This window comes from Mus pahari, chromosome 3, assembly GCF_900095145.1.
Source record: "Mus pahari chromosome 3, PAHARI_EIJ_v1.1, whole genome shotgun sequence".
Taxonomy (NCBI): domain Eukaryota; kingdom Metazoa; phylum Chordata; class Mammalia; order Rodentia; family Muridae; genus Mus; species Mus pahari.
The window spans coordinates 134,943,668-134,964,168 of record NC_034592.1 but is presented as its reverse complement, the minus strand read 5'-3'; the positions used below and the strand labels follow the sequence as shown (position 1 = coordinate 134,964,168).

The 20,501-nt window shown below is 47.9% G+C and overlaps 2 protein-coding genes across 2 annotated transcripts in view; both read left to right on the top strand.

Annotated features, from left to right (window-relative positions):
• Positions 1-2,708, top strand: part of LOC110319593 (beta-defensin 36-like) — a 4,208-nt gene extending 1,500 nt beyond the window's left edge. The window contains exon 2 of the mRNA XM_021195084.1: positions 2,467-2,708. Within this exon, the coding sequence (XP_021050743.1) occupies positions 2,467-2,612 (146 nt within the window). The 3' untranslated portion in view covers positions 2,613-2,708. The remainder of the gene's footprint in view (positions 1-2,466) is intronic.
• A 12,574-nt stretch (positions 2,709-15,282) lies between these two features.
• LOC110319507 (beta-defensin 19) lies at positions 15,283-19,558 on the top strand. Its single transcript, XM_021194999.1, has 2 exons — positions 15,283-15,399; positions 19,288-19,558. Exons 1-2 carry the CDS (start codon positions 15,342-15,344, stop codon positions 19,479-19,481), a joined length of 252 nt encoding a protein of 83 aa, XP_021050658.1. The 5' UTR covers positions 15,283-15,341; the 3' UTR covers positions 19,482-19,558.
• Positions 19,559-20,501: the final 943 nt, after the last annotated feature.

The window sequence follows — 20,501 nt, the reverse complement described above, 5'->3', positions numbered from 1 at the left end:
ACCAGTACCCCCTGAGCTTGTGTCTCTAGCTGCATATGTAGCAGAAGATGGCCTAATCAGCCATCATTGGGAGAAGAGGCCCTTGGTCTTGCAAAGATTATATGCTCCAATACAGGGGAATGCCAGGGCCAGGAAGCGGGAGTGGGTGGGTTGGGGAGCAGGGTATAGGGGACTTTCGGGATAGCATTTGAATTGTAAATGAAGAAAATATCTAATAAAAATTGTTTTTGTTTTTTTTTTTAAAGAATAAGCACCCATGAACTCCTATTGGTACTTCTGATTCAAATTCACCATCTACCTCTATATTCCTTTATTTGTTTTCTTTTTGCAGGGGTGGGGATGGGACCCAGCTCATGGGTGCTAGGGAAGCACTCTGCCTCCGAGTCACACCCCTAGCCTGTTAGGAATGGTGGCCTAGACTCTCCTTCCTCGTCTCACAGACGGTCACCACAGATACATTAATAGTCACATGTTCTTAAGCCATTGCGAATGTCTGCACGTGTTCTCAGTGTGTGCCCGTGTTTGTATTATGCTGCCTGGCTCTTTTATCAGGACATGTAACCATGGAGTCTTCCATGTACTCTTTTTTTTTTTTTTTCCGTATTTTTGTGGTACGTGCTGGACAGGCACTCTGTCACTGAGCTCTGGTGGCCTGACTTTAAGTTGTCATTTAGTTAGAGTTCTACAAGGCACTGGATATGTAACAATTAACTCTGCGTCTCATTTGCTAGTCTGAAGCACTTCCCCTGGTAGAGTCCTTAGGGAAGGCATGTGGAGGCAGTATTGGTCCAGTTTTAGATGTTAATAGTTCCTTCCTGTCCTTTGTCCTTGGAAGGCACGGGTAGCATAAATACATGATACCAACCTTTATTCTGGCATAAAGCACCTTTGTCAATAAGTTCTAGTTTAACCCCAACCTCTGGTGAGCTTGAGGGCATGTGTGTGTATGTGTGTGTGTGTGTGTGTGTGTGTGTGTGTGTGTATGGTGTAAGTGTGTGTGTGTGTGTGTGTGTGTGCATGGTGTAAGTGTGTGTGTCACTGAGTTCATCACGCAGTGTCTCTCATATGCATGTGTGTTTAGGGGTGACCTCTTGGGATAACTTGTCGGGGAGCTTGTCCCTGGAGAAGACTGATTCTTCTCCTCTAGGCAGCCACTGATGGCCTGGCGCTCATTTAGTTGGTGGGGCCTTGTGAGACTTCCCCATCCACACTGGCGTACCTACTGCTGTGGTTACGCGCAGGTCTTACTTATGTGGCCACAGTGTTAGCATCCCAGGCATGTCTCGAGGACACCGTTCAGCAGCTGTTGTCCTGGTCTTCTGCCTCCTACTGTCTTCCTGTACCTCTTCCGTGCTGTCCCCTGAGGGGGTGGGTTGTACTGTAGATACAGTAATAGGATCAGGCTCCTTTTTTTTTTTGTTTGTTTGTTTGTTTTTGTTTTTTCGAGACAGGGTTTCTCTGTGTAGCCCTGGCTATCCTGGAACTCACTTTGTAGACCAGGCTGGCCTCGAACTCAGAAATCTGCCTGCCTCTGCCTCCCGAGTGCTGGGATTAAAGGCATGCACCACCACCGCCCGGCTTGGATCAGGCTCCTTACCGTCGTTAATTCTTTACATTTTGATCATTTGTGGGTTTTCTCTTCTTTATTTAAAAATCCTTTCACTTCGCATTTCCCTTAAGCCACTAGGCTTCATTAGTATTCATATTGCTAATACGTTCCTTCTAGTTCAGTTTCCTTCTTTGCAAAAGTAACTTAAACTGCGCAATCTTTGCTGACTTTCTGTCACTTCGTAGCTGCATTTATTTAATTTAATACTAGTGGGTTTTTTTTTTTTAACACAAATTAATTAATAATTAGTTTTATTTACATTTTACATTTACTTTTTATTTCTTTTGAGACACAGTCTCATGGAGCTGAAGCTGGTCTCAAATTCGCCACATGTTGCTGAAGATGCCCTTGAACTCCTGATTCTCCTGCCCCTAACTCTGTTGAGATTCCAGATCTGGGTCACCATGCCCAGTCTATGCTATGCTAGGGCTGGAACCCAGGCGCTTCAAGCATGCGAGGCAAACACCAACTGAGCTACACCACCAATGCTATTCCTTAGCACAGCTCTGTGAGACATCTACCTCTCCCTGTAAAAGAGAGGAAATAGATTCTTAAAAAGAGAGTCACCAGCCCAAGGTTTACCAGCTGCTTGGGGACGCAGATAGACTTCAAACCCAGTTCTGTAGATTCTGATGGCTCGTGTTAACCTCATAACCCACTGTGCTTGTTAAGCCTTGTAACTTCTGCACTTCTAAGAGGTCGAGTTTATGAAGGGTTGGGATGTGAGGTGATACAAGCTTCCTCAACCTCTAGAGGTGATCGCGCCTTCCACTGCCCCCTTTTTATTGCCTGGGGTCCTGTCCTCTACCAGGGACCTCATGACTCATACAGGCGTCTTTGTCTTTGTTCTGGCATAGGGACCCCCGAAAGATGCTGGAAGTCTTTTGGTGTCTGCCGTGAAGAGTGTGCCAGGCAAGAAAGCTTCTACATCTTCTGCTGGAACGGCAAACTGTGCTGCGTGAAGTCCAAGAATGTGCCCCAGTGGTCACAGAACCTGGATTAGCACTCTAAATCGCAAGTCCACAGAGATGAATTTGGACCTAGCCAGAGTCTGACCTTGGCAGTTTCCCTGAGCTTCATTAAAGCAGCTTTGGCGGGCTTCTGTGTTTGCCTCTTTGTGTATGTAGTCGAATGCCAGCAGGAGGCCTGTGGCACAGGGACACATCCAGTTCTTCTTACCCAAGAGGTCTGCAACTGCGAATGGAGTTAACTAAATGCACGGCCGAAGTATTAGAGAAAAATGATCATTGCTGGTACAGACCATCTTTCTAGTGGTTTCTAAACTATGCGTTTGAGGACTATATACACAGCATTTACACTGTCCCAGGAATTATAGGTAAATATAGGCATGATGTAAGTAGAATCACTCCTTGTGGTAGGGTTCTGTAGTCCCCAGAAATGCCAGAGTATGTGTACCCCCAATTCTCTCACATACAGTATCATGCTGTCTGTGTGTAGCCTGTGTGAGACCCTCTGGGGCTTTATTTCCTGTTAGTAGGCTACATATCGATTGTGCGAGGTAGTAGGTTCTATTGTGACACTTTTGTCTGGAGTTCAGTGTGGCTCTATCATCTTTACTCCCACGGTGTTCTTACATTCTTTCTCCCAGCCCCGGTCTTCTTCCCCAACAGTCCCCTGCTAATTCATATCTGTGTCACTTTAAATTTCTTCCTTAGACCCCACATATGAGAGAAAACATGACGTTTGTTTTTCTGAATCTGGCTTATTTCACTTATAAGATAATGTCTACCACCCATTTCCCTTTCGGTGAAATAATTCCTTATGACTGAATGTCACCTCCTTGTCTACATATCTCACATTTTTCCTCCTCCCCACTTTTTTAAAAAAAAGATTTATTTATTTATTATTATTTAAGTACACTGTAGCTGTCTTCAGTCACTCCAGAAGAGGGGGTCAGATCTTGTAACGGATGGTTGTGAGCCACCATGTGGTTGCTGGGATTTGAACTCCAGACCTTCAGAAGAGCAGTCAGGTGTTCTTACCTACTGAGCCATCTCACCAGTCCCTCCTCCCCACTTTCTTAACTTTGGTCTATGATACAAAGTCCTACCCCTCAGTCCATACATCTTTGCTTGCAAACGTTCACAGCAGTCATTGTTCTGGTCCCAGACCTCTGGCTTCTACCACACCATCAATATTGGTTCCTCAGCGGGACTCCTCCTGGCTATCCTGTGTTGCCCGGTGTCATTGAGACCCTGCTGATTTAGATCACACCAGCCCTTTCATGTGCTCCGACAGGTCACAGATGGTATAGATTTTGGGGTGTGCCAACTCAAAGCCCTGGATTCGGACCTGGGTGGTAGCAGAACTAGTCGGTCCGCCTGAATCTGCACTGCCAGGGGGAGCTCTGCAGAGCTGGCCCTGCTAGCCCACCCAGGGAGGGAGCGGTGTCAGCTGTTTTGATCTCATACCCTCAGGGCTGGCTCGTCTGCACTCACACCACCAGAGTCAGCTTCGCTGTGCTGTCCAGTTGAGGCATGGGGCCCACTCAAGTGCTGAAACCATAAGGGGCTGAGGCAGCTCTCCTGCTCTCACATCCTAGTGGCTGGCGCACCTGTGCCTTCATCATCAGGACCAGCTCTGTTGTGTTGTCCAGGTGAGGTGCAGTGCCCACTCTCCCTAGTTCTCCAGCTTGTGAGGGGCAGGGCCAGCTTTCCTGCTTGCATGACCTTGGGGCTGGCTCTCCCTTACTACAGGTAAGGGAGGAAAGGGTGGGAGGGCATCGCCCCAGCACCCACACCACCTCACAGTGGATGAGTGGTAGGGCCAGCTCTTTCAAACTCACGACCTAAGAGCAGGCTCACCAAGGCTCTACCAGGGCCAACCTCACTCTGCTGCCCAGGTGAGGGGCAGGGTCAGCTCTCCAGAGTGCTGTATCCAGTGAGGGGCGGGGCCAGTTCTGCCCATCTTAGGTGGCTGCCCAGACCAGGGATGTCCACATGGTCTCTAGTGGTAATATGATCCATAGACATCGACACCAGTCCCTGCTGCTGATGGCCATAGGCCCTCTGTTAGGTAGCATGGGTAGGGACTTCACTATGGCCTGATCTGGTCACTCACCCTCTCCATCCTCGTGTTTCCATTTTCATCTCTCTTCATACTGCTCAAATGGCTCTGTTTCTCTCTCTCTCTCACATCTGTCCACCACATAACTTGCACATTGTAATGGCTCCTGCTGCAGGCTGGCCATATGGCTGGCTCGCTGGTGCGGCTCTGGGTGACTTCCTCTACTCGTGCTGTGGGGCATGGCCTCAGACTGGTCTCTGTGTATCTACAGCCCACCGGTGCCATGTGGTAGTAGAAAGGTCTCTGGGCATGTTTTTCTGCCCACTCCCATTTTTAAGATAGAATGGGAAATGTCTGCAAGCTATTCATCTGGCAGGGGATTAGTACCCAGAGTATATAAAGAATTCAGAAAGAGCAAAAATGACCAATTACATGGAAAACCGACTAACATCTCTAGCCATTGGGTAAGTGCAGACCCAACCCCTCATGTACTCCAGGTTATTCCTATGTTACTTGCCATACCCAATGGAATGAAAACACATGTAAACAGTGTGTGCAGGACAGAAATACAGACAGGGAAGCCAGGTCTACTACACATTAGGGGTAGTGCAAGCTTTTAATCTTACCCATCCCTTAACATGTCATTACAGGGTTAGTGGGGTCTAACGGAAGTAAAACCATGTGTTCATCGGCTGTGCAGCACGACAATGACAGGCATCTGTGCTGTGAACTGAGTGCATGAGCACATCCGCCCATCACAGCGGCAGTTACTTCTCCTGTTGACCAAGTGTTTGATGAGGTGTATGTAGCTGAGGGGGCAAAGCTAGTCAGGCATGAGAGGAGGTCACGGTGGCAGGAGTGTGAGGCAGGCTGGTTAAAAGGTACAAGCAGTGTGAGGTGAGCGCTGACCTTTGCCCCCAACCCCAATCACCTCTCTTCAGTGGGACACAGCCAGAAGAATGGTGCCACTCACACCCAGAGTGGGCCTCTCCGGAAACTCCCTTATAAACACACCCATTGTTCCTCACGAATGTCCTGTGTTTTCTTAATCCAATCAGATCGACAGTCAAAATTAGCCACCTCAAGTTTCCTTCTTAGTAACTTGACAGCCAGACCCACAGCTTTTAACTGTCATGTTCCATTTTGGGTCATCAAAGACGAATGGCCATGTAATAAAGATAAATGTGTTTAGTTTATCTGTAAGCATCACTAACATCGTAATCCACGTGTGGTTGCCAAGCCCAATGACTGAGTTTCGTCCCCAGGACACTTATGGCAGGAGGTGAGAAGCAGCTTTTCAAAGCTGACGTCTAGCTCTATGCCCAACTGTAGCACAGGTGTGCACATAAACAGCAAGTACATAAATGTAAATTAACTTTTTCGCAGATTTTATGCCCTGTCCTGTTCCATAACCACTGCAGCTTGGCTGGGCTTACTGTTCCATGTTTGGGCTCACTGTTCCATGTTGTCTCACCGTAAACTCCTGAGTGAGCAGTCTCTCCTTTGTTGCTGATACTGAGACAGAAGGAGTAGAGCTCTGGAGAGAGTTGAACTGACAGTTACTTGGTCTGATAATGAATAGCATGTTATGCCTAAGTTCTGTTCCCATAACCCCTCCCACATATGTTTACCCACCAAATCCTCCATTTGGAAACCTTCTACCTCTGAGCTATGAAAAGCTTTGTCTTCCTCATGTCCAAGGCTGATCTCTTCAACCCTGCCTTAGAGGGAGGCAGCCCATGTATATGAATAAAATAAAAGCTTGCTTTAATCTGACCATGATGATTTGGGTCAGTAGTCTTTCTCCTCTGGTCTTTGGGAGTAACATTTTGTCCTCGGCCCACAGGCAACTAAATGTGAGTTGTTTGTCTGTTTCTCACAGTGGGCTGGGCAGTTTTGATGGGGGAGAAGTTAGAAAACTCCACACTTGGAACAGCAAAAGCATGAGCTGCCCCAGGAGGACCGGAGCTGATTCTGGGGGAAGAAGACAAATGAAGGATCGAGGGATGGAGAAGCCTCCAGAAGGGTGGAAGCCACAGTGAGGATAAGAAGCCGGAGGCTGCAGTGATGACAAGAAGCGGGAAGAGAGATGCCAGAGGCACGAGGAGCGCAAGGAAGTGATAAACTCCAGGATGTGCTCAGATAAAACAATAGCATCCTTCCATCCCATCTTTCACCAGGGCCTCAACAGTTACACTGTGTCGGTTCCAGACACAAAGAAAGGGGCTGGCCTTGGAATCAGTTCTGGGTAAGCAATCTAAGATTTAGCCTTTCAACATTTTGAAATGTCCAAATTTAATGTGAGGCTGTGCAGTTGGTAAAGAGGTTTGTGTCTCTGGCACTGGGTCTTAACTCTGCTGATGAGGAAGGAGAAGAACAACAGGCTGGGAAGTCAGGGAGGCAAGCACAGAGAGTTAACGACAGTGGTGGTTGGTCAGCCTTCAGGACACTGGGTGTCCTGAAACTTGCTAGGTAGACCGGGCTGGTCTTGAACTCACCAAGACCCACCTGTCTCAGTCTCCTGAGTGCTGGGATTGTAGGCGCGCAGCAGCCAGGCTGGAGCCTTTAGCACCTTCTATAGTGGGAGATGATTCTCCCTCCTACAAATACACAAAGGACAGAGAGACTCCCAGTTGGTCAGAAACTGAGTTTGAAGAGGAGACCATAGCCATTTTGAGTGAATAGTGCTACCAGCTTTGTCCTCCATGTGGAGTGTTTGCCTCTGCCAGAGCTAGGCCTAGCACGCAGGGAGGAGATGCTTTGGACTAAACACACCAAGAGCACCCACTCTTGGGGGACTTCCAGGCTAACGCTTTCTAAAATGTCACCTCTCTAACCATGTGTCTCATCATACTCTAGTCCTAGACAAGGGTGACTTTTTTCTTGTTGTTGACATGCTGGGTGGTGTGACAGGATTTTTCCTGTCCAATCACACTAAAATATCAGTGCAGCACAAGGCCTGTAATTGGACAGGGAAAAGGGAGGCGGAGCTAAGAGTTGCAGAGACAGAGAGAGTCTCAGGGGAGAGAAGAGGGGAGAGGGGAGAGAGGAGAGGGGAGAGGGGAGAGGGGAGAGGCCAAGATGGAAGAAGGTGAACAGGAAGAAGAACCTGAACCAGCGTTGTTTTAATTAGTCACAGGTAGTTATGACATTAAAGGTTAGAATAATTGGGATATTTGTCTAATCTAGGTGAGCAACTTTTATTGTTTTTTAAATTAATTTATTTATTATATGTAAGTACACTATAGCTGTCTTCAGACACACCAGAAGAGGGCATCAGAATTCATTACAGGGGGTTGTGAGCCACCATGTGGTTGCTGGGATTTGAACTCAGGACCTTTGGAAGAGCAGTCAGTGCTCTTTTTTTTTTTTTTTTTGGTTTTTCGAGACAGGGTTCCTCTGTATAGCCCTGGCTGTCCTGGAACTCACTTTGTAGACCAGGCTGGCCTCGAATTCAGAAATCCGCCTGCCTCCGCCTCGCAGTCAGTGCTCTTAACCACTGAGCCATCTCTCCAGCCCGCACCTTTTATTGTTATCAATTGGTTCTGAAATTATTGTATTGGCATCTTGTGAATTCAGATTTCATTGATGCATAAATCTGTTTGGTTAATTATAAGCATCAAGAGTTTTGATTTACTTGGTTACTGGAATGTGGGACTGCCGATTACAGGGGTTTATGGCAGAGAAGGAACTAGTGGTTTCCAGTGAGCCTGAGCTGGGAACACAGCGATCAACCTGATGCTGCGGGGGTTGGGGGAGAGGAGAAGGCTAGCTAGAGAGAGTTGCTGGAGGTAGCTTGGGAAGCCTGCTGGTCGATTTTAATATTTCCCTAAATAGGGTGGCAAGGCAAAAAAAAAAGTGTGCGAAGGTGACACGCTAAAAATTTAATGTAGAGGCTGGAGAGATGGCTTAGTGGATTCCAGTCTCAGTCCTTACATGTCAGCTCACAACCTTCTGCAACTCCAGTTCCAGGGCATTGGAGACCACTTTCTGGCCTCTTCTTGTTCTACATGCAAGCAAATCCACTCATACATATAAAATAAGTATAAGTAGATCGTCACAAGAATTTAAGGTAGTGTTCACCTGATAATTTTTCTCTATTTTGTATGAGTGGGCATCCATGCAAACATAATACTTTTCTGCTCAGTCTTCGAAAGAGAAGTCAGGCCTTGTACTCTGAGTGGGCCTTCTTTTTTTATTGGGAAACTGAAACTGTGTGTGAGTGTGAGTGTGTGTGTGTGCATGTGTGTGAGCGTGTGTGTGCATGTGTGTGTGTGAGTGTGTGTGCGTGTNTGTATGTGTGTGTGAGTGTGTGTGAGTGTGTGTGAGTGTGTGTGCATGTGTGTGTGAGTGTGTGCGTGTGTGTGTGCGCGTGTGAGTGTGTGCGTGTGTGTATGTGTGTGCGTGTGTGTGAGTGTGTGTGCGTGTGTGTGTGTGAGTGTGTGAGTGTGCATGTGAGTGTGTGACTGAGTGTGTGTGTGAGTGTGTGTGTGCACGCGTGTGTGTGCGTGTGAGTGTGTGTGTATGTGTGTGCGTGTGTGTGTGAGTGTGCGCGCGTGTGTGTGTGTGTGTGTGTGTGTGTGTGTGTGTGTGTATGCGTGTGTGTGTGTTCACGTTTCAGGAGTAGCCAAGAAGACTGCTCCTTTCCTGCCCCTTGCCCCGTCTTTGCTAGGAAGCTGTGTCCATCCAATCAGAGATCTTCAAAGAGGCGTTGTCTACTTCAGGTTGGCCTTAGACTGTGGGTGCATCTGTGGGGATACTCTTGATTGACACAGAAAGACCCATCCCAGAGGGGACGGCATAGTGTGTTAACAACCCAGATTTTAAGAAAAGACAGGCGGGAAGGAAGATTATATACTGTTTGCTTTGTTGGCCTTCCCTCTGTCTACTAAGTTAACCTGTCCCGTTGCTGCTGCCGATTTCCTTTGCTGATGTTGGAACCAGCTTCTTCAGGCCTTCAATGCAGACAGAGAACCGGTGACTCTCCAGGGACCCACTAGGCCTTCAGTACCAGTGGGGCAATGCAGCCTCATGCCCCACTGTCTCTGTGAGCAGCCTCAGAGCAGTAACTCTGGGGAGGAGGAAGCTGTAGTTGCTGGGTTTTGCACACAGTAGGCAATCATCTGTAAACACTTGTACTTTGGCTAGAGTAAGGCTTTGCTTTTCCAAACCTGACCCAGGGGAAAGGCTTTCCCAGTTCTCCGTGGCTCTGAGGTCTTGGTCTTTAATGTGGCTGTATCCATGTCATACAGTGGACGCTTAGGACTTCACATGTTCACTCAAAGTGTGCGCAACTCCCCACACAAAGTCATGGCTAAGGGCTGGGACCCTCATTCTTAGACACAGGAGGTCCTGGGAGGGTCGAACTGAGAATGGAAAGGCATGAGCAATAATAATGGACAATGAACACCTCACCAGGCTAGAGTCGTTCCCTCAGATCTGAGGGTGATGAGTCGCTCTTAGTGTTTCTCTCATCATTTTGAATGTGTAGTTGGTTGGTAGTACATGGGTGTAGTATATACCAGACCCCAGCTTCAACCTTCAGCGCCACACACAAAGGTTTATATGTGAAATTCTTCACTCTGGAATCTGTCTCTACCAGATGTGCTGGTGTGGAGGATTGGCTCAGATCCTGGCCTCTCCAAGATACCCTTATCTGAGACCTTGGCTATCCATGCTGTCCCCACCCCTGCCCCCCGCCAGGGCCACAGGCCCTACAGGACCTTGGTCAGATGGTGTGTGAATGCACAGAGGGGAAGAACCATCATCAAAGACTTTGTCGTCTACCTAATGGCTTTAGAGAGAGGAGCCCTTGGAATCAGGTTGAAGTTCTGTGCCGGTTCCTTCCTGGAAACTTGATAACCAGTGTTTTCTCCTCCCCTGTATGTGGGGCTCAGGGGCAATAGTCGCCCAGATTGGAAGGGTTGAGGGTGGGGTGGCCTTCAGAGCTGGTCAGGCCAAGCTGTTCCTATGTGGGAGGCTTTTAAAGTTGGATGCTATAGTTTGTTCTCATCTTGTCTCCCACAGACACCACACAGCAACCACTACCGAGCTGGCCCTCTGGCCAAAGTTCACTTCCTCCCTCATCGCCCCAGGTCCTGGCTACAGTGGCAGCCCCTGCTCCTCACGCCTCCTTTAGCTACTCCTCCTAGCTTTGTGCCAGCTCTGTAGGAAATTTCAGGTTCCAGGGTCACAGGGTCTAGAGGGGACTGAGGTAGACACCGTTTAAAAGTCTGTAGACAGAGGGGTGCTGTAAACATCTACTCAGCCACGAGCTGTGTGTCCCCACATAAACCACTTGGCAGCATAAATGTACACACCCACATCCAGTGCATATGTAACACCCAAGAACCAGGTAATTATGTACAGTTTGAATATCCACACTTAATAACTTTGCTTACACACACACACACACACACACACACACACACACACACACACACACAATTCAGCACAAATCTGAGCCTAGACACCCAGACATAGATCTCCACAGCCACTTAGTCATCCCTTTCAGTATCTCCTGAAGTAGGTAAAGGTCATTTTCCTGAATGGCTACAGCACTATCACGCTGCCCTGTTCCAACAGAAGAGGGCTTATGAAGTGCAGGAAAGAGTGATAGTGAGGAGTGACCGGGAACATGTGTCCAGTAGAATGAGCGTAGATATGCACATCCCGAGAGGAGGGTTTAGGGGTCATCCTGGGCTTTGTCTGTGTCCACTTGCTTACTCTTCAGGTCAACGTTATAAAGCATCATTACTACAATTTTACAGCTGATGAAATAGGTTCAGAGAGGTTAAAGAACTTTCCCAAGGAAGCCCAGCTAAGGTAATGTGCTTGTAAGCGCTCTGCAGTCACACCTGTGTATGTGGAACGGTGTACCGAAGGGCACATGGCAGGCGGCTCAGCTTTGGACCAAATCCTCCACCCCTTCAAGCTCCAAGTCCCCCCTCAGCTCTCCAGTTCTGTCACAGGCCCAGCTCTTTTGTAGACTTGGCCCTTTTCTCCAGCTCTCAGCTCTCAGGACTTGGCTTCTCCCCTCACTCAAAGGACCTGCTCCCTCCTCCTTCCCCACTGAGAAGTGCTAAGCAAAATGTCCCAACTCCCTGCCAGGTCTTCCTGCATGGGTGCTCATTACCACTTGAGGATCACAATAGGGCCAGCAGGACTTCCTTGTAGGTAAAGCTGTTTATTACCAAGCCTTATAATCTGAGGTCCATCCGTAGGACTTACATGAAGGGAAGAGAGAGCTCACTCTCACAGGTTGTCCTCTGATCTCCACTCAGGTGCATGGCACACACACTAAAGGTAATTCAAAAAATTAAAAAGAACCCAGCCAAGCAGGAGGCAGGCATTGCTATCCCCACATCTATCTAATGGCCCTGGAAGAACTCTGACATTCCTCCCTCTGATTGCTCTCACACCATTGTCAATGCAAGCTATTGATGATCTATAATCTGAAGTGGAAACTTGAGGGTTCTTAGGAAAGTCAATTGGATGGTGTTTTGCTGGGGAAAGCACATGAAGGAGTGTCTCATTAACATGGACACAGGTGTGAGAGGCTGAGGCAGACTCTTGAAGGAACGCGTCGCCCAGGCAGAGGAAAAAGGATGTTCTGCTAAAACAAACACGTGAAAGGATATGTGATGAAGGATACTTCGTTAATGACACGCATGTATTGGTCCACCTTACATGGTGTAGTTGAGCCACATTTGTCCAGACTGCATAGAGACATCAAACAAACAAACAAACAAACAAACAAAAACTTATGGTGACGTCCTTCAGTTCTTGCCCCTTCCTCGGACTCGGGCTGATAGACAGAGTGATGTCAGCTGAGACAGACGCACGTGCTAAGGCAAGACCCATGGAGGACATTCGACCTTTGGAGTGTATAACTAGGACTCGACAGACCACGCAGAAGGCTCAGCTAGGCTTACTTATAGAGCTGGCTGTGCAACACTTGGGGGTCTCACATCTTTGCTGATCTTTGCTTCCCTGTGAGAGGCACAGCTGAGAACTTCTCCTGGTGTCCCTCCTGGTCCCTCCTGCTGACTTGAACCAAGACTGAGCCAAGGCCTGGCTTTCTCTGCTAGGTCGTGTCACCTCGGTTGCTAAACCCACTCTACTGAACTGGTCTGAGGTGTTTGCAAGTGGATCCATGAGGTGTTTGCAAGTGGATCGAGCTGCTGCTTGCTAACCTGTGAACTGAACTGTCGCTTTCCAGACAACACTGATGGGAGTTGCTCCAAAGAACCTTTCTAAAGCTCTACTTTCCCTGTATCTTTCCTCTACTTTCCCACTTCTTCTGGTGGGTGGTGGGCTAAAAGAGAAGTTAAAGTATTTAAAAACTATCATTAAAAATAAGTTAAAAAATAAGGTTATAATAATCATTTACTAAATGGAGTAGTAGCTGTTATTTATTAAGTCTGAGAATGTTTGTTAAATATTATTCTGTATATAAAGTCAGGTCCCAAATATCACTAACTCTCCTCAATACTTGTCTTTTTAGTGAGCCAGATCCTGACTTTTAGCAAGATGTCATTGCCCAGAATAAAGGGTAATATTCCCAGTGTATCCTGGAGCTGGTTTTGGTGGCGATGGGTTCTGGGCAGCGGACTGAAGACAGTGTGTGCCACTTCTGAAGGCATCCTTCAAAGAAATGGCATAATACTTCACACGCATGCATACACACACACACACACACACACACACGTGCGCACACACACACGCGCACATGCACACGCACGCACACACATGCATACACATGCACACACACATGCACACATGCGCGCACGCACACACACACGCACGCGCACACACGCGCACATGCACACGCACGCACACACATGCATACACACACACACACACACTCCACCCACATACACACTCCACCCCCACTTCTCTCCCAGATCAGCAGGTAAGACTGTTCATGGAGATGTGGACAGACCCAAGCTTTCTGCTGACTTTGAAACTGCTGCACTTACCTGTGCACGGAAGTGAAAAACAATTGTCTGTGCTTTGGAATCATTGTTTGGGAGCAATGACTGTTAACATTGCTGCATTAATACGTTAATATGGCAGATGAAATTCTGTACTAGTGTGATAAGCTGTAATAGTCTGTTTTATTAAACAGTTAATAAATAAATATTACTAAATATCCAAGGCTATATACGTCATAAAGAACAGAGATTCATTGAAATCCATTTGGGAGGCAGATATTTCTTTTTAAATATTTTATTTATTTATTATATGTAAATACACTGTAGCTGACTTCAGACACTCCAGAAGAGGGAGTCAGATCTCGTTAAGGATGGTTTGAGCCACCATGTGGTTGCTGGGATTTGAACTCTGCACCTTTGGAAGAGCTGTCGGGTGCTCTTACCCACTGAGCCATCTCACCAGCCCAAGGCAGATATTTCTTGATTCGCCATCCTCATCTGTCCCACCTCACTTAGGGCCTCATGGTGGCTGTGCATTCCAGGGTTGAGGATCACATGGCAAAGCAGGAAGCTGGAGGTGACCGGGGATCAAGCTCACTCTTGCTACAGCAAGCCTCTTGCCTGGGATATAAGCAGAGTCTCTCACATCTTTTAACTGTGAAATCCCATGACTAATACCTTCGTGTGTGTGTGTGTGTGTGTGTGTGTGTGTGTGTGTGTGCGTGCGTGCGTGCGTGTGTGTGTGTGTGCGTGTGCGTGTGCGTGCATGTGTGCGTGCGTGTGCGTGCGTGCGTGCGTGCGTGTGTGTGTGTGTGTGTGTGTGTGTGTGTGTGTGTAAGAGGTCCATGACACGTGTCTTTCCCAATTACTTGCCACCTAATTTTTAAGATCAGGTCTCCTTCTGAACCTGGGTCACTGTGACTTGGCTAGACTGGCTGGCCAGAGAGCCATAGGGTCACTCTGACTTGGTTTCCTCTGTTCCTGGATTACAGATGTGTGCCACTGAGCCTGGCTTTTTTGTGAATGTTGGGAATCCAAACTCAAGTCTTCACATTTACACAGCAAATACTTTACCCCCTGAGCCATCTGCCCAGCAGCCCTACCTGGTAAAGGCGCTACCACCTCCCTACACTGGAAAGCTTCCAGCCCATGATTCTCCAAAGGGCACAGTCATGCCAAGTTCCCCACATCTCAGTGAGAGAAACAAAGACAAATATGTACGATAAATATGGAAGTTTCACGTGACCCAGTGAAGGCTGTGAGAGAACTTATTGTAGTTCAGAGCAACGGGCCAGCACCCACGAGAGACACCTGATAAGACAGACTGAGGCAGCAGCCGTTCCAGGAAGCTCTGAGACCTTGGTGTGGGACATACTGGAAGATTCAAGATATCATGAGACATACACCTGGGGGGGGGGAAGGGAAGAAAGCCAAGAGTGAACAACGCTAAAAACTTAAATGCTCCTTGACACGTATCCTACGGTAATTAACATGAGTCTCAAAAGTCTGACCAGCTTCAGTTCACTCTTAAACTTCCTAGGCCAGAGGTCATGACTGGCCAGCCGATTTCCTTCACTCTCATTTTGTGCTGAGATATCTGCTATTCACACTGTCCTTCCATCTGCCTGACCTTGTACAAATCCCCCCTCTGTTCTAAGTCACCTCCCACAGCCCTGTTGATAAAAGGAGGCTCATCCCTACCTCAGTGAAGGAACTCTGCTGCCATCCCCTGCAGGCCACTTACCACCTCCACCCCGGGTAGTGCCACCATGAGGCTGGTTCTCCTGCTTCTTGCCATACTTGTGGCAATGGAACTGGGAATGTCAGGTAATGTGGGTTCTTTGGGGATCTGGGGTTCTGTCTCTGGGTTTCTTTCCTTTACTCTCATAGGGGTGACACCCAAGTATTTCCCTATTTCATGAAGCTTTGAAAGGAACCCCAAGATCCTGTCAGGCATGCTGCTTCCCCCTCTGTGTGTGTGTTTGTGTGTGTGTGTGTGTGTGTGTGTCTGTCTGTCTGTCTGCCTGCCTTCCTGCCTGCCTCTGTCTTTCTCTCTCTCAAAATCTTTTTTGCTAAGTGGGTGCTTGAAGGATGTTTGTGGGGTATCTGGTACCTCGAGGGCAAGAGTGACATTCTGGTGGGAACTTAGGAGAGTGCTGGGGGGTGAAGGATTGGGTTCTGGTTGGGGACATGGCTGGGGGGTGATTCCTGATGAGGGAGCACCCAGGGCCTGGGGTCACAGAGAAAGAGGAGCATGAACTGAAGTGGGGGCTTGGTCTTCCTGACAATGTGGTGCGAGACGGGGATGCTTGGCTTGAGTGGTGCTGCTGGGACTAGGCTGGACTCGGGCTGAGGGCGGGGTGAGTTCTGGAGTGTGGGGGTAGGCAGCTGCTGGGGACTGGCGGGGGGACTGGCAGGGGACTGGTGGGGGACTGGCTGGGGTCTGGCAGGGGACTGGCTGGGGACTGGCTGGGGACTGGCTGGGGACTGGCAGGGGTCTGGCTGGGGACTGGCTGGGGACTGGCTGGGGACTGGCTAGGGACTGGCTGGGGACTGGCTGGGGACTGGCTGGGGACTGGCGTGGGACTAGATTAGATTTGGGTCTGGCTTGGTGTGAGACCTCAGAGAGCCGTGAGTTTGCCAGGGCAGAGCTGACTGCATCTTGAGGTTTAACTTCGTGAGTAAGAGATCATGGAGAATCAGCTGTGGCCGGAGCGAGGCTCGCTGGTTCCTGTCACCAGCCGATGAAGGAGCTGACTCTGTTTGTAATGCGATGAAGTCTCCTCTGTCCATAATTAAAACAGACGGGCACTGTCCCTTTCCCACTGTACCCAACTCCACTAGGTAGGACCCTCACCAACACACATTTATTCTGGAGGACACACTAGTTGGGGGCAGAATGATTGGTGGGGAGAAACGTTGAAAAGGACAGGCCTTGGCTGGATGCGGTGGCACACACATTTAATCCCAGCGCTGGAGGCAGAGGCAGGTGAATTTCTTTGAGTCTGAGACCAGCCTGCTCAGCATACCAAGTTTCAGGCTAGGAATGAGATCCTGACTCAAAGAGGGAGGGGGATATTTCTTGAAAGTTTCCAAGAGCGACAGTCACCTCTGCCCTCCCTTTGGAGCCCACTCACCTTTCCTGGGACTGGGGTCAGCACTGCTCACCCAACTGGGTGGCTCTGTTTTCCCTCCTATCCTCCTGCCCTCTGCTGCTCCTTGAGCAATGCTAACTCTAGCCTAACAATTGTTTCTGTGCCCCAAAGATGCTTGTTGGGAGGACCAACACTGCCGGTGGTACACAAGAATGGTGAAGACAGTGTCACATGCTGCCAAAGTTGCAAACACTGCAGTGTCCCTGAATGTTAATTAACACTGCCTCCTATGACCATTGATAGAGTCCTTGGCTGGACCACTCCTATGATGCCCATAAAAATCCAAAAAAGAAGAAAAGCCCTACTGTGGATAGAAAGGACATGGCTTCTCATCCTTTAGTCTCCACACCGCATTAAAACTCACAGAATTGTGTTTTGTGTCTGTCAGTCATAATGGACTGGGGTGGGGAGATGGAAGGATGGAGTTCGGAGGCAGTGGAGAGAAGCTGTCAGGCCTGGATCTTGGCAATAGGGTGAGGAACACAGTGTTGAAGATGCTGTCACCTGTATGATGCTGTCACCTGTACGAGTGCTCTATCTGCTTATACACCACATGCCAGAAGAGGGCATCAGATCACATTACTGATGGTGGTGAGCCTTCATGTGGGTGCTGGGGATTGAACTCAGAGGGGTCCTCTGCTCGAAACCCCTGAAACATCTCTCCCTCCACATTATTTGTTTGAGACAGGGTCTTTCACTAAACCTGGAGCTCATTTTTAAAATTCTATTTTTTGTGTCTGAGTGTTTGACCTGCATGTGTGTATGTTTACCATGCAAATGCCTGGTGATCAGAGGGTTCAGAAAACAGACCTAGTACTCTAGAATTGGAGTTAGGAATGGCTATGAGTCACTATGTGAGTTCTGGGAACTGAACCCAGGTCCTCTGTAAGAACAGCAAATGCTCTTAATCACTGAGCCATGTCGCCAGCCCCCAAGTTCATGGTTTTGTTTGTTTTTTTAAATTATTTTATTTTTAAAAACTTTATTTTATTTTATTATTTTTTACAAGTTCATGGGTTTTTTGTTTTGTTTTGTTTTGTTTTGTTTTAAGATTTATTTATTTCGGGGCTGGAGAGCTGGCTCAGCGGTTAAGAGCACTGACTGCTCTTCCGAAGGTCCTAAGTTCAAATCCCAGCAACCAGTGTACTTAGATATAATAATAAATATTAAAAAAGATTTATTTCATTTATGTGAGTACACTGTCACTGTCTTCAGACACACCAGAAGAGGGCATCAGATCCCATTACAGATGGTTGTGAGTCACCATGTGGTTGCTGGGACCTCTGGAAGAGCAGTTAGTGCTCTTAACCGCTGAGCGGTCTCTCCAGCCCCAAGCTCATGGTTTTAACCAGAACCTTTTGGTGAGGCCAGTTTGCAGGCTGGGAAGGTGGCTCGGTGGTGAAAGTCCTTGCTGTGCAGGCTCGAGGGCTGTGCAGGCTGTGCAGGGCTTGGGTTTGGATTCCCAAGATCCACAGAAAGCGGAACGTGCTGGAGTGAGCCTGTCATCTCAGTGTTGGAGCAGCAGAGACCGCAGAATTCCCGGGCTCTTGCCAAGCATGTCAGCCCAAGTGACCCAGGTCAGCTTCCACTGAGAGACCCTGTCTCCAGAAAAACAAGGTAGACTGTTTCTGAGAACAGCACCCAAGGTTGAGATCTGGCCTCCATATGCATGCACATACATGTGCACTCACACATATAAACACACACACACACACACACACACACACACACACACACAAACAAAAATGCTCCTAAATACAGGAATAATTAAACAACCTACTATGTGCATCTATGATAACAGTTCAGAATGAGGAGAGATGAACCACTGATGCTCTGAACAGGGAGGGATCCCGAGTTTGGTTGGTTATCATTGTTTATTTTGACATGTGATTGTCCTGGTTTCAGTGAGTGAGTTCTGACTGTGACCTGGGCATTTTGTGTATTGTAAGATTCTGACTTAGGCCCTGACATGGAGGCAGGGAGGGGGTGGCTTCTCATTGCTACAGTGTGCTTGGAGCTTCTAAGTTTGTGTCCTTTGATGCCACCCTAGTTGGGAGGGGCATTCTCTCTTTCACGTGTCCTTCAGTGGCACTGTGGGGTCTGGTGGCCCTGGAAGTGATCCTTTGGGTCTATACCTATTTGGAAAGGGACCTTTGTTCGGGTGACAGATGCAGACCTAGTCCGAGTCCCTGCACATTCACACTCAGGGCCACTGGCGGCAGGTATTGAATTAAGTCTCACAGTGAACATGTGGTTGTGACCTCTTATAGCCCTAGCTGTGGGTTTACTTCTGGGCCCTCTCTTTTGTCTGAATCATCTCTGTGTTGGTTTTTGTTCTGGTACCTGGCTGTCTTTGTCTTGCTAATGTCCAGAGCCTTGACCCACACATAAAAGGACAAAGAGAGGGCAGGATGCTGACTCTGTTCCTCATAACTGTGGCACTTGCTATCACCCTTCAGGTTTTTTCATGTGCTCTCGACTCCCCCAATGTATGTCACCAGTAAACAGAAATTGATTATCATTCTTTGTTTTTTATTATTTTATTTTATTTTTTGGCCAGGCAAAAATCCTATCCTTCAATGCATGGGTAACAGAGGATTCTGTAGGTCTTCCTGCAAAAAGGGTGAACAGGCCTACTTCTACTGCAGAACTTTCCAGATGTGCTGCCTCCAGTCCTACGTGAGGATCAGCCTTACAGGCGTAGATGACAACACTAACTGGTCTTATGAGAAGCACTGGCCAAGAATACCATGACAGCCCGCACACCATGTACAGACTTCCAGGGAAGCCATCCCTGCTGTCTGCCCCCTTATTAAAATGTATGCATCTGACAATGCTTGTTTGTTTTTCTTCCACTGGAGATACATCGGGAGACTGGGCTTTGCATGGTGAGGGGTCTGTCTAATTCTGGATGCAGCCCTGTGGGAGAAGGGTCTGGGCTCCTGAGTGACTTTCAGAGAGGAACCTGACCAGGCACTGGAGGTGGGAGAGTGCAGTGGAGACCAGGAAGGGGAGTTAAGGATTTTGGATGAGCTGTGACTGCCTATGCTATGTAGGACCCAGGCAGACACCAGAGCAGAAGGGATGGGACAGTCCTGTAGTCTGGAAGGCAAGCCTGGAAGAGCTTCTAAGCAGAGCTGTTAGACTTAGAGGAAGCTGTCTGCCCACAGCTTCAAACTGTGAGGCTGAGATTGGCTTGATGGTTACTACAGAGGAAATTTGAATAATACATTCCATTCTCCATAATTGCTAGGTTTTTTAATTCCTAAATTCCAGAGAACTTATATATTTTATATGTAATGTATATTATATAACATATTATAATATATTACATAAATATATTATATAATATATACTACATACAATATATTATATATAATATACATTACATATAATATTATATATAATATATATGACTTTTCTTCTTCTCCTCCTTCTCCTTCTTCTCCTCCTCCTCTTTCTCCTCCTTTTCCTTCTTCTTCCTTTGAGAAGAAGAAAATGTTTCATTTTTTTTATTTTCTTTATTTACATTTCAAATGCTATCCCAAAAGTTCCCCACACCCTCCCCCTGCCCCTGCTCCCCTACCCACCCACTCCCACTTCTTGGCCCTGGCATTCCCCTGTGCTGGGTTATATAAAGTTTGCAATACCAAGGGGCCTCTCTTCCCAATGATGGCTGATTAGGTCATCTTCTGCTACATATGCAGCTAGAGACACAAGCTCAGGGGGTACTGGTTAGTTCATATTGTTGTTCCACCTACAGGGTTGCAGCCC